Source organism: Squalius cephalus, assembly GCF_949319135.1.
Source record: "Squalius cephalus genome assembly, chromosome: 17".
Taxonomy (NCBI): domain Eukaryota; kingdom Metazoa; phylum Chordata; class Actinopteri; order Cypriniformes; family Leuciscidae; genus Squalius; species Squalius cephalus.
Genome location: NC_137138.1, coordinates 11,924,194 through 11,940,034, shown reverse-complemented (window position 1 = coordinate 11,940,034; position 15,841 = coordinate 11,924,194). Strand labels below are relative to the sequence as shown.

The window sequence follows — 15,841 nt, the reverse complement described above, 5'->3', positions numbered from 1 at the left end:
TACAGATGAAACACACTGTGTCAATTGAACTCGCAGTAGAATCCAATCATCACAGAAAAGGTTCATGAACGAACCTTAACAGAACCTTACTGTGTAATAAACATAGGGGGAACAGAATCTGACGGCAATCCTGATTTTATTTTTGCGTGTGGATGGAGCTTAAACAGCATCAGTTTGATAAATATTAGAACCTCAGTGTGTCAGAAATATGGGGGGAACAGAATCCGACGGCAAAAAAACTGTCGGAATCCGTTCCCCCACTCCCATTATGAGAGGTGTTGATGTAATGACTTAAAAAATGCTGATTCTATTTTGTGTGTGGATGGAGCTTAACTTGCATCAGTTTAAAGAATATATTTTTTTTGCCTTTTATTATGATAGGAAAGTATAGTATCAAGAAAGTTTGACGACCCGGGACTTGAATTCATGTCGCCCAAAGCTAAAAAAAAAAATGTCAGTGAACTGACCACTAGGCTATTGAGGCTAGCAATTTGATAAATATTAGAGCCTTACTGTGTGAGAAACATAGGGGGAACAGAATCCGACGGCAAATAGTTCAGCTGTCGAAATCCGTTCCCCCACCCCAATGATGAGAGATGTTGATGTATCGGATGTATTGGCTTAAAATATGCTGATTCTATTCTATTCTGTGTGTGGATGGAGCTTAACAAATGCGCATGGGAGTCCAGAAATACATGCACCAGATCCTACTGAACGATTTCATGTTTTTGAATAAATTGGTTGAGTAAACGATTCAATAACTCATTCACAATAGTAATCATATATTTCATTACTGAATTATGTTGAATGTAAAACTGCGCTCAACTGAGTTGAATAGATTTTTTATCTGATAAGAAAACATGCGCATAAAACTATAATAGAAACACATTTACTAGGGATGCACAGAAATGAAAAATCTTGGCCGAAAACCCAAACCAAAAGCGCTTTAAATTTTTTTGCTTTTTTGTATAATTGTATTAATATAGATTTTTTAATGAAATTCAGTACTTTTAAACATACTGAATTAAAAAATAAATAAAAATTAAAAATTAAAAAAGTATACAAAAATACAATCCAATAAAATAAAGTAAGCACACTTTTAATGAAAGTAACACAATAAAATTGGACAGAAAATAGGCTTCATTCATATTAAATATCAATATATTATTAAAATTTTACGCAACAGAATCAGATTTAAAAGATTTATTTTTTGACCAATTATTCAAACAATGCATAGTAATATAAAGCTAAAGCTATATGTATTATCAGAGCATGTGAGCTGAGCGTAGCAAGGAGTGGATCATTCAACAAAAGGGTACAGCACGGCTATACCACACCATGTAGGGCAATTGCAAACAGAAACAAGTATATTAATACATAGAAATTTCATCTTGGCATGTTGTTTGAGTGGACTTTGCTTTAATGAATATGAGCAGGTACATGAGTGGAGTGTTCGCATGGGTCTTGAGCGACTGACGGCTAAAGCGAGAGTGAAACCTGAGCATTGAACACTGAAATAAATTATTTATTTATTATTTCGGTGCATCCCTAACATTTACACATCAAAAAATGTGACTTTGCAGTGGGACGGCATAACTGGACCAACCAGCCACGGACCGATGTCGTTGCTCAGCATCTGAAATGCTATTTTGGTCTCTCAGAACTGTCTTATACGGCTGAGTTCCCAAACAGAGATAACATGACCATGTTTATTGCATTTCGTCTGAGCGCTGCAGGAGACTTATGTAAATAAGTATAATCTTGTTTATAGTTTACAGACTATAGACTGGTTATTAATAGCCCTCCATTTGTTTGGTCTCTGTGTAAATCACAAAGTCATAATCCTGACTGATGATATTATTCTGACTGACATGATTTTTTTATTTTCTACTGTAAACTTTTCCTTGATCAACCCCAGTGGACTTTAGAGGTCTATAACTAAAGAAAGAAACCTTTTTTTTTTTGGTGATTATTTATTGTAGTGTACAATAAACCTGTAAATAGTACCAAATAATATCACATTACCATGCAATCAAAAATTATATACACAATGTTGTGTCATATGATGTGTAAGTCACGTCAGATGTCTGTTTTCATGTGGTTGCTCCACTGTATGTTGTTGTTACTACTGTATCATTCCACTGTATTGTACTGTGCTGACAACAAAGACAAATACAACTGTATCCCTGATAAAAAAGATTTTTCATTATGTTTGGTTGATGACTAATAAATTACCAAGTAAATTTTATCAGACAGATTAACAAATCATCCAACCGTATTCTCCAAATTGATTGTTCTATGTAGGGTCACAGGAATGCTGAAGCCTATCCCAGTGTCCCGGGCCAAATTAACAAATCATTGCAACACAAAATGACACAAAATGTTTGATTAGTTTGATTATATATAAAAAAAGTTCTGATAGTATGAGTACAAGCAACCTATTTTGTATTAATCTCTTTTTTTTTGTAAAAAAAAAAAAGAATAAGAAAAAGAAAAAAAGAATCAAAAAAGCCTGCAGTTTACATCTTATATTTGTTAAAAAAAAATGTTAATACAATACAAGATAATGTGTGACATTCAGAATTTCTATTATCAATAGGACAAAGAACATGCAAAATGCAGGAACACAAACCCTAAAACCATGTTCGTGTGTGTGAACAAATTCTGTTGTTTTCTCTCATGGTTTGATTTTAAGATAGTTTCTCAAATGCATTGTGAAGTTGCTGGGAAGTCCTCGTCTGATAAATTCTTCCTGGAGCTGAAACATGGGATTTATTTTCTGTGAGATATTTTTGAGCTAAATATATAACAAAGATCTGTAAATAATAATAATTATTATTATTATTATTATTTCTGTCAGGACCACTATCGTCAAATTGACAATTGGCTGACAGTAAGGATTGGTGGTATGGATTCTGTTCTGGGCAAGAACTTCCTGCGCATCCATGCAGCCGAGTATGGATAAGAGCAGGGAGAGCAGCAATAACCCCCCTTAGGGTAAACTGAACAGAACCCATAATTTGAGAATTTAGTCTGATTCAAAGGGGAATCAGAATGCCAAATCCTGACCGGACAAGAGGAGGAGCTGGGAATGGAGGAGGGTAAATCGCTCCTGAGAAACACGAGAGCTGTTGATAACACTGAAGGATCGTATATATGTATACAGTGATGGCTTCTTCCTATAGGTTCCTATAGGTAGACGTGGATCAGCTGAGAGTCAGCTGATGTGAGCTTGACTAACGTGACCTGCCAGAATGGACGCTACGCTTGATTATTATCATGCTGTTGTTGTGAAGTTGTTCTAAAGAAATGTATTTATTTTGCATGTGTTTTTTGTTTCTTTTTGTGCAACAAAACTTAAAGCATTATGAGTGTTTTGAACTGTTTCTCACCTGTATAATCACAAGCTTTTCAATCTGAGACTCTGACAGATTTTCTGCACTTGTAAGTTCCACTCTCAGTCCCATCACTGATCAGTAAAAAAACAACAAAAAGAACACTGGTCAGTAGTGCATGAATACAAACAATACAATCTGATAATGTTGATGTATGTTGAAAAACATTAATTTTGGACTGAAAACAGCACATATCTCCACAAACATACCATATACATCTGAATTGATGGGTCAATATGATGGTCATCATGTTCATCATAAAGCAAATAGAAGACAGAGCTAGCATTAGCATAAAAGTTTGTGAATTCCACAAATAACAATGGCATATTAACATCAACAATTTATTGTAATAAATTTGCTAGTTTTTTCCCCTGATGCTTATTATTTCATTTCATTACAGAAAGTACATTTGCTTACCACTGTAACAGAAGAAAGGCAAACTGGCAAAGCATCTTTCATCCGTCCACTGACCAAAGTATTTTAAAGACACAGCTGTGCAGTGTTGATCTCCCTGCTGTCCTCGGACATTTGCACCATTATCTGGTTGTGCAACATCACCTGGAGTATATGGCAGCCAATATGTGAAGGAAGAGTTGCTCTGATCTGACCACAGCCTGTTTCTGTGCAGACCAATCCATACATAACCAGAATAATAACGTGTAACGTTCAGTATCTGTTGACGCTCTGTCTCATTTCTCACACTGGCCAGGTCAGTGTATTTCTCTCTGCAGTATCTCTGAGCTCCAGTCCAGGTCTTTCCCTCATATACCAAAACATAATTCTGAGAGGCGTTTTCTCTACCTAAGATAAAACAATTTAGTGGATGTAAATCAGTCAGTTTATTTGTTATTTGTCAAATTTATAGCTATATAATAAAATACAGTTTGAAAACAAAAAACATTACAATTAGCCTAATCAAAAAATGAAAAACAGAATTTCCTTTTTCTCTCAAGAATTTTGGGTTTAAATGTGGAAGAAAAATATTGAACACTTCAGGATCTTTCAGGAATGAAAATCCTTTCTTTGACAAATCTCAAAGCAAAAGAAGACACACACACACACACACACACACACACACACACACACACACACACACATTTTTTACTTGTAATGTCTTACCATTGTAGCAAACAAATGTAGAATAACTTCCACATGATGAATCAAACCAGTTTCCATTATTATCCATGTAAACACACAGTTCATTCGCTCCATTGTTGGGTTCATGATACCAGTTCCTGAAATCTCTCTCTCCTTCCTGATAGAAATCGTTGTTTTCCAATGACCATCTCCAGCTGTTCACATCATCATACAGTCCAATCCAGGCTGAACCATTGTAACTCCCATTAACTGTGTTAATCAGACTGTTCATTTCCTCCATGTTATCAATGGTGGCCAGATCAGTGTAATTCTGTCTGCAGTGTCTCTGAGCTTCAGTCCAGGTCTTAGACTCATTCACAAAGTGATACTGATGGGATGATGCTAATGCTGGCAATGTGGGAAAAAAGGGTAAGGGTAAAAGTTAAAAAGTTACTTAAAGTGCATCATATTACTTGTTAAGATTACTTGTAAGGACTTGTTACTTTTGTAGAATGTTTGTAGACTAAATAAGAGGATCCATATATATATTTTTACATACTTTGGTAACACTTTACAATAAAGTGCCATTAGTTATGTCATGTTTGCAGTAAGCAACATTTGTTAACATCAATGTATTAGAACTATATGTAACTAACGTTAACATAGATTATTACGCGTACATTAATGATACATTAATGCTAGCTCAAGTTCATTAAATTTATATATTTTTTTAAAGCAGAACTATGCAGCTTTGCCGATTTCTTCGCTGTTTTCTCGCTTTTTGCTCACGGGTTTCTCTATAGAGCTCCCCCTACAGCTTCGGAATAGATTGGCTCGTTGCCGACTCTCCCCCCTCCCATCTTCTCCCACTCGTCATGTGCATTTGTTTTCAAAGAACCCGGCGAACGCACCGAGCCATGTCCACTGAGGTATGTATGATACACAGAAGGCTAGCATATAAATGTTTAGATAGTGTATAGCCGTTTCTCAATATGCGTTCTTGTCTGTACTTGTGTTCTTGTGGACTTGTGAAACATCATCAGTCGCTGCCCAAGTACTGTTCCAATTCAAAGTTCACATCTAGCCAAGTCCAGTTCAAATCCCCGGATGTGTTCTTGATCCGCCCCTTTTACCGAGGATGCATCGAGAGGTGACTTGTGCGAACTTGAGACAGCCAGGTATCCCAGAATGCATCTCACACCAACCAGCAAGCGTCAATAGCGGAGGAGAAACCCAGCGTAATTTAAAAATACTGCTGTAATTGTCTCACGAAATGTAGTTTTAAGAGTATTTCAGTATTTCAACAATGTAGTTGTTTAAAGATCAAATCTTTGGTTTATTCATAAAGATAGCGCCTATTCGAAAATTTGATCTGACGTTTTCGGAGTTGTGAGAACCAGGCAATCGGACGCTCGACGCTCGTACCCCGCCGAGAACAGCCTTTCCTCGGCTAGTGCTGCTGACTTGCCGCTGGCTCGGATGTCTCTAGTCTAGTGGTTTAACATGAGATATAAATCGTCTTGTGTATATCTAACGGGCGATTTATTTGTCCCATTAATCTATAATTTGTTCCCTGGCAAAACGTTAAGCTGAGGGCAAAGTGAAGTTTCATAGCTTTATTTAGTCTATTTGTATTTAACTTTAACGTTGTAGCCTAGAGAGCTGACTTTTGTTTGACTGAATCGTTTGCTTTATTATTGTATAGCTTCTTATACCTTTTAGGCTACTTATACTTTTATAATGGCTATTATTGACATTTAACAAAAAAAGGTTATAAATGTCATTTTATTTTATATATTTAAAACATATAAAATATTTTATTATAGCCTACATGTTGCCTACATTCTCTTCACTGAATGTACATATAAAATTACACAACCCTGTCTCTTTTTGCTAAATGTTAGTTTTAATGATCAATATTATAATGTTTTTTTATTCATCATTCATCAAGAGTCAGGGTTGTGCTTTATATTTCGTACTTGTCAAGTCCGAAATACCAAGGACTCAAGTCCGAACTTTGCGTACTTGGTATTGAGAAACGGCTTATGTGTGCAGTGACGTAAAGCAATTCGTTACATCGCGAGACCTGATATCACGCGATACTTCCTGACGCTGAGGCCGGCGGCTCGCCGGCCCAAAGTTGCAAGGGTGGTTTTTCGGCTCACAGGCGCTTGGGGGGTGCGAGAAGACCACCATTCAACCCGAACTATTCCAATGACTCCGAAGCTGTTCGGTTAAGGTAAAAAAGTTACTTAGTTCACCTTTAATAAATGTTGATATTAACATTAACTAAGATTAATAAATGCTTTAGAAGTATTTTTCATAGTTAGTTCATGTTTACTAATGTAGTTAGCCTAACTAATGTTAACAAATGGAATCTTTGTGTAAATTTTTTTTTCGAAAAATATGATGAAAAAATAAATCTGGCAGTGTTTAATAACATTTCTAAATAATTTCTAAATCAATTCAAGTCTGTCTGCCAGAGAGTGGTGTACACTTAAAGGTTGTATCAGTGATTTCAGGCCCAAAAATAAATTATCATATTAATCTAATCTTTCCTAACGATCCGCTAGCTACCTGCCCCATAAGCATGCCGTCAAAAAACCGCGTCTCTCTAGGCAGCCTAGGCTCCAAGATCTGCACACAAAAACAATCTGGTTTTGAGTGGTACACCAACCACTCAAAACCAAAATAAATAGTGTTCCAACCAATCACCGACAGGGGTGGGTGTTGTGAGGTTTTGCGCTCGTGCGCGACTGCCTATGACGGCTGCACGCAAAAACCTCACAACACCAACCCCTGTCAGTGATTGGTTGGAACACTATTTATTTTGGTTTTGAGTGGTAGTGAAAGCAACTGTTTTTGTGTGCAGATCTCAGAGCCTAGGCTGCCTAGAGAGACCCGGTTTTTTGACGGCATGCTTATGGGGCGGGTAGCTAGCGGATCGTTAGGAAAAATTAGATGAATGTGATAATTTATTTTTGGGCCTGAAATCACTGATACAACCTTTAAAAGTCAACCTTGTGCATTTCTTAACAGAGGTGCACGTAATACTCACCACTGTAGCAAATGAAAGGTAATGCAGTATTGCAGTTTCCATCTGTCCATTTCCCAGAGTCACTAAATGACACTGCAGTGCAGTTTTCACTGTTTCCAGCATTATCTGGCTGTCCTGTCCTCCAGTTACTGAATGAAGAGTTGCTCTGATCTGACCAAGATCTGGTTCTGTACAGTCCAATCCAAAAAGAGGGATAATACTGAAATACAGACTGAAGTTTGATGTTTTCAGTCTCATTCCTGATACTGACGAGGTCTGTGTGATGTTCTCTGCAGTAACGCTGAGCTTCAGTCCAGTTTGTGTACTGGTAAACAAACACATAACTTGTACTAGCATTCACTCTTCCTGCGGAGAATATCAATTATGTGTATGTGATATATCCATAGTATCATAAATAAATTGTTCTAAAAACTTTAAAAAGTCAACAGGAGTTCTCACCATCATAGCAAACAAATGGAAGTGTAGAGTCACAAGAGATTTCACGCCATACTCCCCAATAATATGACATGTACACACACAGACTCTGTCCACCTGAGTTCACTGGTTGCTGGACAAACCAGCTTTTAAATCCCCCTAATGTTGTATTATCCAGAGACCATTTCCAGCTGTTCATATCATCATAGAGTCCAATCCAAGCTTTTCCATAGTAAGTCCTACGTATTGTTTTAAAGAGCCTGTTCATTTCCTCCATGTTATCAATGGTGGCCAGATCAGTGTAATTCTGTCTGCAGTGTCTCTGAGCTTCAGTCCAGGTCTTGGATTCATTTACAAAGTGATACTGATGGGTGCATGAAGATTGTGTGCAGGTTCCTGTAAGTTTAAAATAAACAGAGAAATACATTGATTATTCTTTACAATCACCAATATATCATGAAACTATTAAAATGGTTCTATTGTGGAGGTTTTTCCAAATGTAATTATATATATATATATATATATATATATATATATTATATATATTATATTAACTGGAAAAACAGCTTTTGCATGGTGTAAATTAAAACATTCAACTTATATGTGAGTAAGTTGTGGTAAGTTGTTTCAAAATCTTTATAAAATATGATATAAATAATATACATTAAAAAATAAAATATTCAGAGTAAATATACTGTATACTTTTTGTTATGTCTATTAAATTCTTGGTTTAAAAGTTAAATTAACTGACGTAAAAAGAAGAGGGGAAAAAAGAGAAAAAATAAACTCACTGTTGTAGCAGATGAATGGGATGCTGGATAAGCAGTTCTCATCAGTCCATCGGCCTAAATTGCTGAATGATACTGCAGTACATTGCTGAGAAAACCATTGGCCATAATCATATTGACCATTATCTGGTTGCTGTGAAGAATATGGAATTTGTGGTCTCCAATCTTCATATTTGGTAATCTGACCGTTTGACCAAACCCTGTTTCTGTACAGTCCGATCCAGACTCCTCCACCTGCTCTCTCAAGGATCCTCTGGTTCTCAGTCTGATTTCTCACATTGGCGAGATCTGTGTAATGATCTCTGCAGTATCTACGAGCCTCTGACCAGATTTTCCCGTCATAGATTCCAACGTATCTCTGTGTGGCATTCACTCTACCTGTGATTTGAAATATACAACACATTTCATAGACGCACAGAAAAAAAAAAAAAAAAAAAAAAAAAAAATCCTTACCATCATAGCAAACGAATTGCTGTGTGTTGTCACATGATATATCATACCATTTGCCATCATAATTCATGTAAACACACAGTTCTTTCCCACCATAGTTGTCCGGTTGATGATAGAAGTTCCTGAAATCTCTCTCTCCTTCCTGATAGAAATCATTGTTTTCCAATGACCATCTCCAGCTGTTCACATCATCATACTGTCCAATCCAGGCTGAACCATTGTAACTCCCATTAACTGTGTTAATCAGACTGTTCATTTCCTCCATGTTATCAATGGTGGCCAGATCAGTGTAATTCTGTCTGCAGTGTCTCTGAGCTTCAGTCCAGGTCTTGGATTTATTTACAAAATGATACTGGCGTGATGATGTCAAAGATGACACTGTGGAGAAAGTGTCAGATTTATAGCATTAACATTTTTTGACAGTATTGGCCATTAGGACAGATTTCTACTCACCGCTGTAGCAAATGAAAGGAAATACATAATTGCAGTTTTCATCTGTCCATTTCCCAGAGTCACTAAATGAGACTACAGTGCAGGATCCTGCAGTATCTGGCTGTCCTGACGTCCAGTTACTGAATGAAGAGTTGCTCTGATCTGACCAAAGTCTGGTTCTGTACAGTCCAATCCAAACATAAGAATAATAATAATTCTGGAATAAAAACTGGATCTTCTGGTTTTCAGTCTCATTCCTGATACTGACGAGGTCTGTGTGATGTTCTCTGCAGTAACTCTGAGCTTCAGTCCAGGTTTTGGACTGGTAAACCAAAACATAACTAGCACTGGCATTCTGTCTTCCTAAAACATTTAAGTACATCAATGAGCATTAGTGAGAGCTGATTATTTCAGAATGATGAAACATAATCACGTTTTTTTCATTGTCCTACATACATATTAATGAAACTGCTCACCATCATAGCAGATAAAAGGAAGTGTATTGGAGCAGCTTGTTGCATACCATATCCCACTATACATATACACACACACACTTTGTCCTCCATAATTGTTTGGTCCTTGGTTATACCAGTTCCTGAAGTCTTTCCGTCCTTCGTTGAAGAAATCACTGCCTTCTAGAGTCCATTTCCAACTGTTCAGATCATCATAGAGTCCAATCCAGGCCAAATCAATGGAATCGTCATTCACTGTGTCCAATAACTGGACCGTCTGTTGTTCATTCTCAATGAAGGCCAGATCAGTGTATTTATCTCTACAGTATCTCTGAGCTTCTGCCCAAGTCTTGGATTCATTCACAAAGACATACTGAGGAACACTCAAGGTGAAGGTGATAAAACCTGTTAAAGACCAGTTTAAGAAAACAAGGACCAAATGGGTCAGTCTACTCTATTCTGTATTCTGACTGTATTCTCTAATAGTGTACTCTAACTCAAAATGGTAAAACAAATAATAATAATAATTACTGCATTATCAGTCGCCAGAAAAATGCTAAATCACATTATTATACAAAAATCTAAATTTACGATTTTGATGATAAAATATTTTATGGAAATCTTTGTCTTACCTGATAACAGAAGCAATGGAAACATAGCTGTGGAAACATATTAAGCACATAAATAAAATAATCAATCAAATCATTTGTTCTATTTTCTCTGTTTATTACTTTAATGTTTCAAATGTCGGGACGACAGTTTACCTTTTGATTTGAAGTCTCTTCTTTTCTCTTGCTCTTGCTGCTTCTGTTTTAGATTACCTGACTGTCTCAATATTTATAGGGTTTACTAAATATGGGTGGATCACTTTTATAAACTCATGTGACACAAAGAAACCTGTTGAGGCACATAGGTGCCATTATAGATGTACTCTATGAGCCATTATAGATGTACTCAATGAGAACCTTCCACATGTTGTTGTTACCTGAAACTAGTGCTTGAAAACAACCGTTGTTCCATCTTTCTGAACTTGTGAGTGCAGATGTCTTGGTTGGTTTGTGGACATATCAACAAAATCTGTGATGCACTGCAACACTAAGCTATGGAAATATGTTAATGTTTGATAAAACTGCACACAGTGTCAAAGCATTTCTCATTATTTTAAAACCATAAAGCAAAAGAACAAAATTAAATGTCTAAATACCTAAAAACTCTAGACTAAATAATTTATTCCTGCAACTCATGTTTTGATCAAGGCGAAGAACGTGAAAAAAGAGCCTATGCCTGAATTCACAGTAAGCCTATTAATCAAACAGTAGAATGGACAACATGCAACATTCACATGACAAACTTTGTCAATAACACTTAAAAGTTCAGTGATAGTACAAAACAAAACTAAAACAATGTGTAACAAAAACCAGACCATCGTCCAGGAATGCTGTCCATGCCGCTTAATGGACTGGTTTTATGGAATGCTTTGTAAAGTTGCCGGGAAGACCTCACCGTATAAATTCTTTCTGGAAATGAAATGTGATTTGTTTTGCCAGGAAGTCCTCACCTTATAAATTCTTTCTGGAGATGAAATGTGATTTGTTGTAACATCTCATCAATCGTCTCAAGTTGTTTGTTTCATTGTTTTGTCTATTTAATGATGTGATTAAATGTTTGATGTTCAGAGACGCATGTTGATCCAATATCATTACACAGAAAAGAACACCAAAAATACTTTATAAGAGTTTATTTCATTTCATTCAGTTATCAAGTTAACTTCAATGCATTTCAAACAGCTACACACACCTTCTGGTGCACCCCTCACTTGCCAAACCAGTACTCAAGGAAAGTATTTAAACTAGCATTTCCTCATGGAAGATTACTGTATCTGGTTCGGACCTCGAGGGAGGTTGGGAACCTATGTAGGCCAAAGTTTTTTCTTATATATCTTGTCTTTATTGTTTTAAACATTTTAAATGGTAGGCTACTAGATGTAAATGATGTATGATAGAGTTGAAATGTTATGACAGTTAGTAATTGTTGTCAATAAAGTTGTCACCTGACCTGTTTGTAATTTATATGCTTCTCCAGAGGCGATCAGCCCTGTACGAACACTACCCAAGTTGCTCCCCCTCGTGTCAAAGCGCGTCAATCAAAGTTTACAACATGAAAATTAGGCGGAACTATCCTTCTGGTCACGAAAAGAGAGACTTGTGTTCTCTCCTCTCCAAGTTTGATGTCAGCAAAGAACAGTAAAGTTAAGTTGATGTGCATCTCTCTAGTCTGTCTAAAGCCTCGTTTATACTTTTGCCTGGCTCCGCAGCGCGAGTCTCCACAGACTGCGCGCGCACACCTCCCCAAACGGACGGACGAGGCATACTCGACGCGCTCGCCGTTGTACTATTCTGTGAAACGACAGGGGGCGACTCAAGTAATTGTCCTCTTAACCAATCAGTGGCGGTTCTAGACCACAGTAACTGGGGGGGCCAGGCAGGGGCCACTTGTGCTTTTAGGGGGCACACCTTTAACATTCATCTTAACCTATTTTCAGTATTATTTCAAGTCATTTTTCACCATGTCATGTTTGACTGCAATCTCTAGAAAAAGCTAATAAATTATATTAGCTAAGCTAATAAAACAATTTCAATTCAAATGAATGTTTCATTATGTTTAATTGTAGTGTGATATAATGATCAATAATAACACATTTTTAGCATCTAAGCACATCTAGGCACTTTTTTACACCTGGGGTGGGCGATATGGCAATAATATCATATCACAATTTTTTTTTTTAGGAAAATCACGATTTTATCACGATTCTTTTTTCATGTTGGTTTTACTATTTTGCAAGTGACTGAGCATTACAGCCAAACTAATTTCCCTATTTTAAAAACAAAGCCTTATAGGTAACATACAAAATAAAAAAGAATGGCAGACATTTAGGCCAAAGTGGCGAAGATAAAAATCTTTGTCATTATTTTCTTTGTTATTAAAAATTAAGAACAGAGATACATATTACACATACACAACTTAATATACAAATGAAATAAACTGCTTTATTTTTTCAGCTATAGGTGTATTTAACAGTATGAGAAAGTAATTAAATAAACAAATATGAAAATAAAACACAACAGACTTAAAGTTCTCAGTCAAGAGCAGTGAATGATTTCCTCTGTGTGTTTTGTTGTTTTATTAATATTAAAGGGATACTTCTCCCCCAAAAAAGTCATAATTTACTCTCTTAAGTTGTTTTAAACCCGAATAAGTTTCTTTCTTCTGTTGAAAATAAACGTTAATTGAAAGAATGAGAGTAACCACAACAGTTGATGTACCCCTGTGACTTCCATAGTATATATATTTTTTCCTACAATGTATGGAAGTCAATGGGGACCAGCAACTGTTTGGTTTTGGGTGAACTATCTCTTTAAGGACAAGCGGCAGCATGTTTATTATTAGGGCTACTCTTTAAGAACTGCACGCGACGCGTTTGACACGCATATGACAAACAGATTTTAATTAATTTTCTCTGTTTGCTTTCACTTTAGACATAACCTGAAAGACTCAAAAGATAACTTAGTCCAGTAACAGGCTTTTAGTGCATGTGCGCGTCGAGTGTATACGCGCTCAGTAAAGCGCATGTTTGAACTGCGCATCAGCAGCGAATGACATGTTTAACCGGCAAGGCTTTAAAGCACATGAAAATAATGAACTTTTGTGAACTGCAGTGTCCCGTTCTTCTGCGCAAGGGCGCCGTAAAGGGGTGGAAGGTTAGGACGATTCTAAGGGCCCAGGCTGATTTAGGGCCCAGAAGAGCAGACCCCCTTTTTCTTTTCTTATTTCTTTTCTCTTTTTTATACATACATTAAATGTGCTAGGGCCCCTCATGCACTAAATGTGTATTTTGTCCGTTTTGACCATAGATTTAATATTTAAAAAACAAATCATGTATATACTGTTTCAGTCACACCCCTCCCCCTTACAATGGTTCATTCCACCTGCGCTGTCCGAGCTACGATCGCTAGTGTGGCCCTGTCCCAAATGGCGCACTTCATGCGGACTTTCGGTCTCGTGGACTTGAATTGCGCGTGCTCGCTGAGTCTACGAGTCCGTAGGCCGTCCCATTCAGCATTTTACCGCTCTGAAGTGTGCTCAGCAGCGCCCCCTTTGAACCCTTGAAGCGGTCTTCCGCGAAGCCCGCATAGAAGCAGGCTTTACGCACTTTAACTACCCAGGAATCCTTGCGAAAGGCCAATCAGACAACAGATGGGAGGAGATTTCACTCACGGATAACTGTTGACATGGCTGAGAAGAAAATATTACGGTTTTTATGACCTAAATGTACATTTCACCAGTTACCTACAGTTTATACAAACATTATGGTCATCGACCAGTGGCTAATGTCTCAAACATAATAATAGCGCGTTTAATAATACGATCGCATTATATCGCTTTACTGAGTCATATGTAAATATAGTATGAATATTGAAACCTGTAAATTGAAAAAAAAAAATGTGTTTTAAAATTGTAATCTTAGTTCAAATGGAACATTATGTAGCCTATTATTATGTACAACTGTATACATCATTTAAATAAGCATGATATATTTATTGTTTAATGCCCAGGTGATATGCACAATATCAAAATATAGAACTGTAAAATTAGGCTGTGTAGTTGACATGCAGATAAGACGTCAGATAAGACGTCAGAGTGCAAAAATGTGATTTCTCCTGGCCAACAACAACCAGGCTGTTATTTCCGGCGTGCCGATCGAGTCTGTCCCAAAAATACCTCTCAATGCAACCTCGTGGACTCACACCAAGGGCCCTATAGGTCTGCACTACATGACGTCACCAAAGTGTGGACTCTGAGGAAGTCCACAAGTCCGGAGTGTGCCATTTGGGACAGGGCCTGTAACGTCTCTTGCTTATTGCACTTGCTATGATGCAGCGCAGACAGTGACACACGCAGGCATGTCACGTCAAAAGTTAGGGCATCAAAAAAGGAAAGGAAAGAGAAGACAGAGAACGCCGAAGTCGACAGTATGTCACACAGTTTTTCAAAAAGAAAGGTAGCTTGCCCTATTCCTGTATTCCAAAACTTTCAGACTTACTTATTTTTGTTGCTACATGACCTGCTTTTATCTAGCTAGCTTAAAAAAATACTGAATTATGATTTACATCCAACAATAATAACATCTCTGGGTTATCATGTCTCTCTACACCATAGACTGTAAAAAATAGCTCTACACAGATTCAACGGCTGCTGCACACCCACGTCCTCCTTCTCCCCCCGTGCGAAATTCGCGTCCGATATTTTAGCACGTTAAAAAATAAATACAACCTCACGTTATGTCAATCACACTTGCACACTGCCTCCGAAACTTTCGTCCGTCAAAAAAAAAAAAAATCGGATCGGGTTCGATTTTCTGGGTTTTTAGCATCCGTAACAAGGGTTTTTGGTGTTTTGACAGTTGAAAGAGCCACAGAATGACGGATACGAAAAAACGCATGCGAAAATTTCGGATTCAGTGTGCAAGGACCTTCAGCTGAACAAGGTGAGCCTGAGCGCGAAACTTCACGAAGATTGAAGCCTCTCAACACGTCTTATGTACTGTGTTCGCCACATGACATGATGATAACTTTACAAAACAAAAAGTAATCTATACGCTTCAAAAATCACAAAATCAGTTTGCCCTGTGTGTCGTGTGTTCTGTGAAGTGACAGTGCTGCTGCTACGATCGATTAGCCTATGTCAAACTTGATGTTCTTAATATGAATAAAATGC

At 37.2% G+C, this 15,841-nt stretch overlaps 1 protein-coding gene across 1 annotated transcript; it reads right to left on the bottom strand.

Annotated features, from left to right (window-relative positions):
- Positions 1–1,079: 1,079 nt before the first annotated feature.
- LOC307174641 (macrophage mannose receptor 1-like) lies at positions 1,080–10,896 on the bottom strand. The gene is made up of 12 exons (XM_079898672.1): positions 10,831–10,896; positions 10,699–10,725; positions 10,091–10,471; positions 9,636–9,977; positions 9,186–9,560; positions 8,736–9,110; positions 7,969–8,340; positions 7,531–7,875; positions 4,515–4,880; positions 3,803–4,196; positions 3,393–3,469; positions 1,080–2,758 (listed from the first exon to the last, which is right to left on the bottom strand). Exons 2-11 carry the CDS (start codon positions 10,721–10,723, stop codon positions 3,412–3,414), a joined length of 3,033 nt encoding a protein of 1,010 aa, XP_079754798.1. The 5' UTR covers positions 10,724–10,725; positions 10,831–10,896; the 3' UTR covers positions 1,080–2,758; positions 3,393–3,411.
- Positions 10,897–15,841: the final 4,945 nt, after the last annotated feature.